The sequence below is a fragment of the Pteropus alecto genome, unplaced genomic scaffold (assembly GCF_000325575.1).
Source record: "Pteropus alecto unplaced genomic scaffold, ASM32557v1 scaffold39, whole genome shotgun sequence".
Classification (NCBI taxonomy): domain Eukaryota; kingdom Metazoa; phylum Chordata; class Mammalia; order Chiroptera; family Pteropodidae; genus Pteropus; species Pteropus alecto.
The window spans coordinates 9671230-9682113 of NW_006443568.1; the positions used below are offsets into that span (position 1 = coordinate 9671230).

Here is a 10884-nt window from a genome sequence, read left to right on the forward strand (position 1 = left end):
CGGGGCTTGGGGGCCGCCGGCCCTCTGTTGTCTGTCGCGGCCGCACGCCTGCTTGAGAGCCTGGCGCAGTGTCCGGGCACACAGTGGCGTCAGTAGGTGTTGAGCGAGTGAGCATAGGGAGGCCAAGACTTCCTGCCACCCGTGCCATCTCGGTTCCTTCTTCCTGCACTTTAATTTCCCAAACAGAAACCGGGACTCCGCGTCTCATCTTGCTGGCCGAGGCTGGGAGCAATTCCAGGCGGCGGACCTGGAGAAGCAAGGGCCTGGGGCGGAGGGTGGGGAGGACCCGCACTTCCTGGAGCTTACCCGGGAGTGGGGTCATGCATGGGCCACCAGGCCTCTTGACCACCTCTGGGAGGCCAGAGGAGGGCACTGCCAGGTCCTCCAGCAGCAGATGGGCTCTCCGCCCTCCACCGTTATCCCACCTGTTTCTAAAATGTCTTCAGTCAGCTAGAAAAAGAAAAATTGCAAAGTTCAACGCCTATTCCCTTCATGGTCCGGATGGAAGGCCACCTCTGCAGATTCGTTAGGGATGGAGAACTACCTGTTCAAGGCACACACAGCTGGTGTAGGCCTGAAACTCTCACCCGCCCGAGGCCAAGCTTTCCTCACCAGCAAAGAGTCAAAAGAGGCCCTTCTGTGAGGTGTAGTGAGGAGGGAATACCCAGGCTGGCAGGGCTGCTGTGAGTCTGGGCTGTGACTTACTGGCCGCCCTCTGCTCTGCTGGGCCTGGCACGGCCATAGGAGTGATTTTTCTGGAGAATATTCGGCATTTGGAGGAAGAAGATCTTGGGAATGGAGGTGGGTGGAGTTTGAGGAACTACTTCGAGTCTGTCAAGTTCCCAGGGACCTTGGTTCCACTGGAGCGCTCTAACATGACATCAAGTTCTCCAGGAGCTAGGGAGGCTCTGTCTGCACTTCCCCGGAAGAGGGCAGCAGCTACTGAAGCCTCTGGACAAGAACCCTGAGCCCAGGGGAGCAGCAGTGCCATCCTTGGAGATCCCTGCCAACCCCAGAGCTAGTGCACCTGCCAGGTTTGGGATGTTAGGTACTTGGGATTTAACAGGTACTGAGCACCCACTGTGTGCTGGGCTTGGTGTTGGATGCGTTATGTGATCTCATTTTGTTCTTGAGCCACCCAGTGGGACTAGGATTGTTTGCCTCATTTTTAAATTAAGGAGTTTTAGCTTTGGCACCCAGGCGTATCTGAGTCAAAATCTCTTGCCACGCTGCCTCCAGGAGGATGGCTGAACTGACTTCGTGGGGGCAGGGACTTGCCTCTACCACCACTTCTGTCCTTCACGGGTAACCAGCCGTGACAGCATCATGCAGGCAGGGCCCGTCTTCCCAGTGTGCACACAGAACCTGGCACATGGCGGGCACTCCAATGTCTTTTGGATGAATGACTCTCAGGTCCCAGGAGTTGAGGGCCCTAGACCTAGCCCTTGCCCAGCGCTCTGGCCCCACATCCTCAGAGGTACCCACTGCAGGCCTGACAGCTGCTGTTGGCTTCCGAAGGCTTCCAGCTGTGCCACTTCCAAACCATTACCACTAATGTTTGGGGACACCCAGCATACGGCAGATGTCTTTAGAAAAGCAAATTCTGTTCTGTCAGGAAGGAAAGCTAACAGAGCACAAAGCAGGTTAAGAGGGGAAGATTTATGAGCCAAGGTCCCCAGAAAATAAATGAGAGAAGATTACTTTTATTTATTACTCTCGCTTTTTGTTAAAGACGCAGATACCCCACCGGTCTCTGGGCCAAGGGCTGGAGAGATGCATTGCTGGGACTGGAAGGGTTACGTCTCTCAGACTTGGCAAGGTGTTGAGGATGGGTGGTTTTACAAGACTTGACTCAGGTCAGCAAGCCTCTGGGAAAAGGATCAATCTTGGGACCCAAGTCTGAGGAGACGTCAGCTCTGGGCCTCTGTAGAGCTGCCCAGAGACCAGGAACAGCTGTTAGACCGGAGCAGGTATATTTGGGCCTCGGTTTCCTCCTCTGTAAATCTTTGCCTGCAGGATTCATCAGGGCTCTGTGAAGAGGAAATACGAATTGGATCTCAAACACTCGCCAAAGCAGAGATGCCTCTCTGCCAGATTCCTGGGCAAGCTCTCGGCATCTTCCTTCAGCCCTCCGCCCCTGCCTAAGCATCCCCCAAGACCAAATGGCTCCTGGAAGCCCTTGGACAGTCAACAAATCTTTCTCCCAATTTCCCAATTTTGTAGATTCAGAGCTAATGGCAAGATGCTTGCTCGATGCGAAAGGCGGAAAATGTTTAGATTTATTGCTTTGAGAATTTGGTCTGTCTCCTGGGCCTGGTTGATACAGTTTCCTCCAAGTTTCAGAGCATTTTGTTTAAAAAAAATTTTTTTTGACAGCAGTGTCTTGCCTTACATTTACGTAAGGTTTTATAGTTTACAAAGAGCGTTCACATAATAATAACAATCATCACTATATGTACTGAGTTCCTACACTGGGGAGCTCAATTAACCCTTGAAATCACCCTCCCTTTCCACAGATGGAGAAGCAGAGGCTCAGAGAGGTTAAGGGGATTGCCCAAGGTCACATGGCCACACAGGGTCACACAGGGAAAGGGCAGAGTGGAGCTGAACCTGGGTCTACTCGGTTTGAGCCTGCGCTTGTCACTCTGCCTTTCTTATTTTCAACTTGACCTAGTGCACATGAATCTGCAGATAAATAGTGAGAAAACAAAACAAAATAAAACCCAGAGGCTTTTGCAGAAAACAGTCGGAGGCTGGAATGAGTATAATAACCAGGTGTGTTCAAGGGAATCCTTGCGTCCCCAAACAATATGTTTTGTGCTAAGATTATTTTTGTAATGATGGAGTTGGTGGAGGGTCAGGGAGTCAGTGAGCAGAGGATAGGCTTTCTAAGTTCTAAGACTGTTCCGTCTAAAATGGTGACTAGTAACCACACGTGGCTATTTACATTTAATTAAAATGAAATAAAGTAAAAAATTCAGTTCTTCCACTTGCTATATTTTAAGTGCTCAATATCCACATGTGGCTACCCTATTGGACAATAAAGGAACATTGCCATCATCACAGAAAGTTCTCCTGGACAGCGTTGTTCCGAACCACCAGTGAGTCTGCCCCTTCTTACCCTGACTGTCCTGGAGGAGGGGAAGCTGCTGGCACAGGTAATAGACACACACACCTATTTTGAGGTAGCTGCTTCTGTAGCCAAGGTACCTATAGATGTCATCCAACACCTGAGTCCCTCTCTCTATTCTGGAGAGGCTACAACTCCAGGGATCCAAATAAAAGGGAGAAACCTAAGGAGTGGCCATTAACTGAGACCTTATTTCTCAAAGTCGGTCTGAGGACTGGCAGCATCAGCATCTCCTGGGAGGTTGTTAGAAATGCAGAATCTCAGGCTCCACACCAGACCCACTGAACGTGAACTGAACGTGACCCTGCATTTCAACAAGATCCACAGGTGGTTCAGGTGCACATTCAAGTTTGAGAAGCTCTGACTTAAGAGACAGGCTGAACGAGATCAAAATATTGTCTCAAATATAGGAAACCAAACAGATATTTTTAGATACAAAAAAAAGCATCCGTACCCCACCCCACTCCCCCGTAGAGTGTGATTAAGCCTTAATCATAGAGGGCTGAGCATCTCTGTGCCACATGGTCAATGAGCCTATTTCCAAGCACAGATCCCAGGGGCAAGCTGTGGGGAGCTGGCCCTTCCCCATTTCCAGCACCTTTTCAAATGATAACGGGTCACCTCCCCAAGCAAAAGGAACAGAACCTGGAGTCACATCTTGGATCTCAGAGATGCTGCCTTTAAGTCAGATTTTCTATTTTTGCTTTTCTTTCCAATGCATTTGGATTTTGAACTTTGCAAATTGCCAAGGACAGTGCAGTGCATGAAGCCAGTCTGAACCAATACACAGTCATTTAAAGCAAGGGTCCCTAACCCCTGGGGCCACTGACCTGTACTGCACAGCAAGAGGTGAGCAGCGGGCAGGGGAGCGAGAGAAGCTTCATCTGTATTTGCAGCTACTCTCCAGTGCTGGCATCACCGCCTCAGCTCCACCTCAGGTCATCAGGCATTAGATTCACATAGGAGCACTGGTCCCTGGTGCCAGAAAGTTTTGGGACTGCTGATTTAAAGGGAGGCATTTGGAAAAGGACAGTGTCCCCACCTTCCCAGGGGTGTGATGCTCCGCAGGCCTCAGTGCCTGGAGCCAGAGCTAGCGAAGCTTGCAGGGAAGGAACCAGCATCAAGCTGTTTTATGAAGAAAACAGGTGCACAATGCGGTTCCATCCGTGGTGAGGGCAAAGACTAGGCTTAAATGAGCACAGCAGCCTGCTGACCCTGGCTGAGAAGGAGGGGTCTGCTCAGAGCCTGGTTTCTGAGCTCGATTCTGCAGCTCCTTCAGCGAGGATGACTCATCCTTTAATTCCTCTCTCCTGTCAGCCCACTTTGGGTCTCACTTATTTTTATCCCTGGAATGGAGTTAAATTGTCTAAAGAATGATAATTCTCCACCTGCAAGGGCCCTCCTGGAGGATGAATTTTAAAATATTAATTTTTACAATTTGCTCCCAGCCATAACGCAGAAGACAAGATGCTGGGTAGGAGAGGACAGTGACACGGGCCCAGTAGGGGAGCCTGGGGCCTTGGAGAACTTCGAATGGAGAGACATTGCAGGAGCTGATTCTAAGGAATTGGACAAGAGGGAAAGCAGAATCGTCGAGTGTGCTCTCGTAACTCTCTTTATAATACTGGAAAACATCAAAGCATCCCACTGTTTTTGCCTAGCTAGAGGAAGGTCTGTTATTTTGGTAGCAAACCTCTTTTTTTTCTCCAGTCAAGATGCCCCGTGCTGCCTTGGCTGGGGGCATGTGACTCAGGCAAGGCCAACTAGAAGCTCCTGTCCTTGACAGAAGGCAGTAGGGTCTGGAAACACTGGGACTCACCGATCCTGGAGGTGGTGTCTAGGGAGCCTGCCCCTTGGTCCTTACAGCGTGGAACCCTGGCTAAATCCTCCTCCTTCTTGAGGTCTGGCTGTTTACTCTCGAGATTCCATGAGCCACTCCAAGGCGTTTCAATATGCTCTTTTTTTTTTTCCTTTTTGCTTCAGTCAGAAAGAGTTGGTTTCTATTATTTGTAGCTTAGAACCCAAACCGAGCAACGGGGCTTAGATCCAGAAAGCACGATAACAGCACATGATGCCATACTACACAACCAGGTACAGCAATGAGGTAAATGTGCATTTGTTGACATGAAAAGATGTTCATAATATACGGTTTAGTGCAGAAGCAGACTGTAATAAAATAGGATGCACAGTATGATACCACATTTGCAAAATGTCTTCTGTACATTCTGGAAGAAAATATAACAGTATTCATTCTGAAGGGTCGGAAGGTGAATAATTTTTCTTTCTGCTTATCTTTATTTTCTAACCATTCTACAATGTCTGTGTAATGAGTTTTTCTGTTTTCCTTTCTTTTTTTAATGGGTGTAGGTGAGTTGCCAGGGCCATACTTTCTTGATGGCTGTCAGGAGCGAAGTGATTTGCTGGATTCTGGCCGTGACTTATTCACCAAATGCCAGGGTTCCTGCTACAGGGACAGCTCACCTTCAGCTTTGACTACTGCTTAAGAAGATGCTGGAAGCATCTGAGTTCTAGTTCAGAACCAGGAGGAAGCCCTTCCCACATCCCCAAGGCACTGGCTCGTCCCACTTCCTCTCTCGGCAACCTCGTGAGGTGGAGGGTCTCCCCTCTGCTCGAGGGAAAAGAGTGGCCCAGAGAGGTGAGGTCACCCGCCCAAGTTCCCATGGAAGGGGTTTAAAGCCAGGTCACCTAGCCCAGGGCTCCAACACCCCAGGGGCTACTCAAGTTTATAATAGAGCCAAAATGAAGTGGCTGAGCATGGGGAGAGGCTCAGAATTATCCTGTGAAGTCAGCTGTGTGGATAATCTGCAAAGGGCTGAGGGGTGAGGAAAGGTGCTCACCTCACTGTTGGGCCCTGAACTCCTTGCTCTGCAGAATGGCCTCGGCCTCAGCTTCGCAGGGGGGTGGGGTATGGTCACCGGGGAAAGTGGATGTGTGGGATGCTCATCCCTCCGCTCCTTCTTCTAGGTCTCGGCTTAAAGGTCATCTGCTCAGAGAGGCTCCCCTTGACCCCTATGATAGGTCCCGGCCATCAGTACTTCACCTTGCTTGTCTCCTTTGTAGCGTTTCATATAACTTTCAGTCGTGTTACTTACCCGTTGGTTTACTTTACTGGCTGTCTCTCCTCCCTTGATTGTACACTTCCTGAGGACAGGGCTTATGACTATCTTGCTCATCGCTGTGCCCCTGGCATCTAGCCCAGTATCTGGTTCCCTGTAGGCACTCACCAAGTATCTGCTGAGTGATGGAACAGATGAACGCAGGGCCGGGGTGGTCAGCAAATCACCGGCGCTGGGCGCACCTCTGCGATGTTGGCTGAGTGACCTCAGGCAAGTTGCTGCCTCTCTCTGGGCTTCTTCCAAGCCTAGACCTAAGTATAAATAGCCAACTCCTTTAGAAGGATTGGCCTCACCCTTCCTGAATATATTAGGCCCAATTTAAGGGAAGGTAATAAAAGTGGGAGTCAGTTATTAAATTACACCTTAAATCAATTGCTGGTTGATTAATCTTTCTGGTGATAACATGGCAATGGTTTTCCTACGAGTCACTGATGTGCAATGAACCCAAATGTATTTCTTATTCAATAAATTCTTTTATTGTAAGTTACAGATTTTTCCATTACAATAATGAAAATAGCACTAGTGATTCGTAACACTTAGGCCCAAATCAAAGGGGAACCCTTCCTCAAATTATAAGGTAAACGACACATAGTTGAACATAAAGTAAATGGTGAACAAAAGGCGTTTAAAATATAGAAAATAAGATCAAGGTTTTTGCATGTGTGCAAACACTTTAAAGTTTAGTTTATCAGGATGATACTGTTTTTAAAAGCACATGATTTTGAAAACTATATTTATAATTTGTGATTAAACATAGTTGTAGAGAAAAGGCAAAATCAAGCAAAAACAAAACTATCCCCCAAATTAAAGGAAGTGAACCAAATACATGGGGTCGATATGCAAACCTCCAGTCCTTTGGGCCTGGAATGGCAAGTGAGTGGGTGTCACAGAAATTCCCCTAGAAAGGAATGTCTGGGCCTGGTGCGACATCGCTGGGTCTCTAAGTACTGTCTCCTCACAGAGGAAAAGAAGTTGCTTGTCTGGCACATCTGCCTGGAATGGGGCCTATGTTCTCAATCCTTTTGAGAACAGTCCCGAAACCTGGAAAGGCAAGGTGTCCCAGTGGTGGTCGCAGGAGTGGCAAGGAGATAGGGTCAGAGTTGGTCCTCGCCCCTGCCGGCACTGTCCGAGTGGTTCACAGGGAGTGGGTGGGCCTCCGTGTTGAATACCCAGTCTTCCAGGGAGAGCGTGTCATCTTCAGAGAACAGAAGATAGAGATACCTGTGCCCCCGGGGAGGGAAGGGAAGCGAGAAACCGCCTGTCATTGCTCTGGGGACCTGGGGACCCTCTGGGAACGAATCTCAGGGCCTCAGACCTGTGGCTAAGGCTGCAGCGTGGTCTGCGACCCCAAATCCACTTGGAGGGTTGGTCCCAGGGAAGATGCTGTGGACGCCAAGGGGAGCACTGAACTTTGGGACAGACAGACCTCATTTAATCCTGGCTTTGCCCCGAGCCCTCTGTTACCTCACACCCAACAGCTTCCCTCAGGTACTTTCCCCACCTGGCCCTGTATGTGAGACCTGCCAGGACTCCTTATGGCCTAGATTCTCCTTTCTTTGCAGTGTGGCTGGCGTACTGCTCCAGTCCAACCTCTTGGGCTGCTCCCTTACGTGCCTTCCCCACCCCTGGAGACTCTATAACCTAGACGTTAGGGCACTAAAATGAACAGGAAGTGGTGACTCCAGAAGTCCAGCTTCCCCAGCCATCGGGGTTTTCACTAGAAGGAATGGGCCATTCCAATCTATCCTAAAGGGTTGAAGCACAAGGGGATTGCTTTGGGGAACAGCAAGGAAGTGGGGTAGCCAACTTCCACCCCAAGAAAGTGAGGGGACAGAGCAGCAGCAGCAACTGAGGAGGGATCAGCATCAACACCATCATCATCATAATTCTTCTCATTTTACAGGAGGACATAGTTTCAGAGAACTTAAGTAACCCGAGAAAGGTTACAGAACTGAACTTATCACACAGCTGATGCTTTGGCAGGTGGAGTCCAGTCTCCCTCTCTGAGTAGAGAAAGCAGCTTGGCCCAAGGCTCACCCCTGGGGATGTCGCACTCTGGATCCCAAGCCCCCCTCCCCTCTTGAGTCCCCTTCCTGTGACAGCAGACTCTGACTCTTGGTGAAGGGACCGACTGCTCTCCCCTCCTCTCCCCTCCCCTTCCCTCCCCCATCCCTAAGAGGATCCTCCTTGCCCAACTCACTTTAGTGTCTCCGCTAGAAAGAAGGTCTGCTGCTTGTTGTCGTGGCTGGGGATGCTACTGTACACATCCTGGATCCCAGAGAAACCAGCTTCTGTCCGACAGTGTTTCTCCAAGGCCTGAAGAGAAGGAAGGCAGCCTTGGTGTGGGGAGAGGAGAGGCCGCCCAAGACTCGTGCCTGTGCAGCGGGCCAGAGCTCACCAACAGGCAGGCCCCCCGACCCCTTGGCTGGGGGATCCTAGCATTCATGAAGCAAAAGGCCCAGTTATTCTCAGGGTTCAGTGTCTTGCTGCCCCTGAGAGCCCAGTCCTAGTGGGCTGTGCCCTGAGTCCCCCATCTGGTGTGAACTTAGGGGAAAAGCTTCTTTTGCCTTTCAGGGAGTAGACTGATGACAGACTTGCCTACAGAAGGGAGGAAGGCACTGGGGATGTTGACGGGTTGGGATTTGGGACTCGTCATACCCAGGACTCCCTGTGGAGACATGGTCCCTGGGCCAGAGGTGGATGGGCCATGGGCTGCCTGCCTTCTGTATAGAAATGCACTTTTACTCACTGAGGGTCTGCGGATGGGGCCCAGGAGCACATGACTCTTGGCCTTCAGGGGTCAAGAACTAGGCCTCAGAGAAGCAGGGGACTCTGGCCAGAGAACCTGAGTAGGCCCCTGTGCCCCACCTGAGTATGACACTCTGGGTGTGGCTCTCTCCAAGACAGTCCATGCTTCTGAAAGCAGTGGGCTGAGGTAGAGGAGGAAGGAATGGAGAAGGCTCAGCATCCATCAAGGAACCTTCCAGTGTCCCCACAACCTGCCTTTGACACCTACCCCGAAGTCGGCCATGAGATTCTCTGCTGGGTAGCTGGAGACAAGAGGGCTACTGGAGGAGAGTGGGAGGCAGGGGGTGGGGGTGGGGGTGGAGCAGAGCCCAGAGAGGGCTGGGGGCTGCACAGGGCTGGGCTGGCTTTGGGGAGAAGGGAGGGGTGAGCTGCTGGCCTGGCAGCTGTTCCTGTTTGAGAGGAAAAACCTAAAGGCATTGGTCCAGGCTTCAGGGTCAGAAAGCAGTTAGCACATGTGCTCTGCTGCCCTGCCTCTGCCCTCTAAGTCTGCTGGCAGGGGGCTAGGCCTCCAAGGCTATGGGCCTCAGAAGCCTCTTCTCAAGTTCCTAGCTCGATTTTGCCCAGCTGGGGACTCCTGGCTCTGCAACCACAACCCCCGGACTCCCTAGGTGAGGGTCTAGTGGCCAGGGTGAGCGAGGGGGTTTTGGATTCTGACTCTGACTTCCCAGGGTCCCCTGCCACTGGGTCAAGCCTCCTCGCCCCCGACCCCTACCCCTTTCCCATGGCCCGGCACACTCACCATCACCACTTCCCAGCCCCACGCCCTGTAGACGGGGTCGTGGGTCTGCCGCCACAAGTACATGTAGCTCTCTACCACCTCGGGCCGCAGGATGTAGTAGCTCTCGCTCAGCTGCGTGGCCACTGCCTCTCTGCCGGAGTTAAACCAGAAGGCCTCGGGCCCCAGTTTAGTATCTGTGGGAATGACCAACAGGAGGGCCTGGGTCAGGCTGCCCACCCCCTGCTTTTCAAGATCCATCTGCCCCAGGAGAGACCTGGAGGCGATGGCTGGTAATGGACTGGTGTGGGTGCGCCCTGCCTGGATTGCCTGGTAAGGCTGAGCCTAGCAGATGCACAGCTTTCCTCTTGGCCCAGGCTGGCCAAAGCAAGACCCTTGAGGCCTGGAAAAATTTTCAGTTTTAGAATCTGAGAATCCAGGTGAACTACCCAACAGTCTGGGGAGACAGAGGTTTGGGTGGTGTTCTCCAACTGTGTATTTTGAGACATTAGCTTTGAAGAGGTTAACCAGAGCTCAGCCAAGACAGGGTTCCAGGTTTAAATACATCTGGGGAACAATGGGTTAAACAAAGTGAAATAATCTTACTCATGCAGGACTTAGCAGTTCCTTTTTAATATGCTAATACCCAATGATGCTTCTCAACAGACGGGTCTCCCCGTAGCTGACAGTCTAGGGGATGTGGAAGAGGAGATGAGGAGGACATTTGCACAGAAGGCACATACTCAGGCTGAGGGAACTGACTAGGGAAGGCGTGATGAGGTCTGGGTTTTGCCATCGTTTGTTTCTGGACAATTTGCTGCCACTCCTGTTTTCTGGATGACCACAGTCATAACCACTACCACAGCCACCATTTATGATTTCAAGGGCTGTGCTAGATGCCTTGCATACATTATTTCAATCCTTAAATTTCGTTTGTTTGTTTGTTTTTTGGTAAGAGAGATATTATCCCTCTCTCATGCATGTGGAAACTTGGGTCAGAGAGGCTAAGTAATTTATCCAAGGTAACACAGCGAGTTGTGGCTGAGCTGGGATGTGACCCTGGATCTGTCTGATGCCCTTGACTAGGCTGTGCC

General features: G+C 50.9%; 1 protein-coding gene across 1 annotated transcript in view; it reads right to left on the minus strand.

Moving 5' to 3' along the window:
- Positions 1-6720: 6720 nt before the first annotated feature.
- The window catches only part of MAN1C1 (mannosidase alpha class 1C member 1), a 130022-nt gene continuing 125858 nt past the window's right edge, over positions 6721-10884 (minus strand). Inside the window, 3 exon segments of the mRNA XM_006924411.3 lie at positions 6721-7488; positions 8468-8583; positions 9815-9987. Of these exon segments, the coding sequence (XP_006924473.1) occupies positions 7362-7488; positions 8468-8583; positions 9815-9987 (416 nt within the window). The 3' untranslated portion in view covers positions 6721-7361.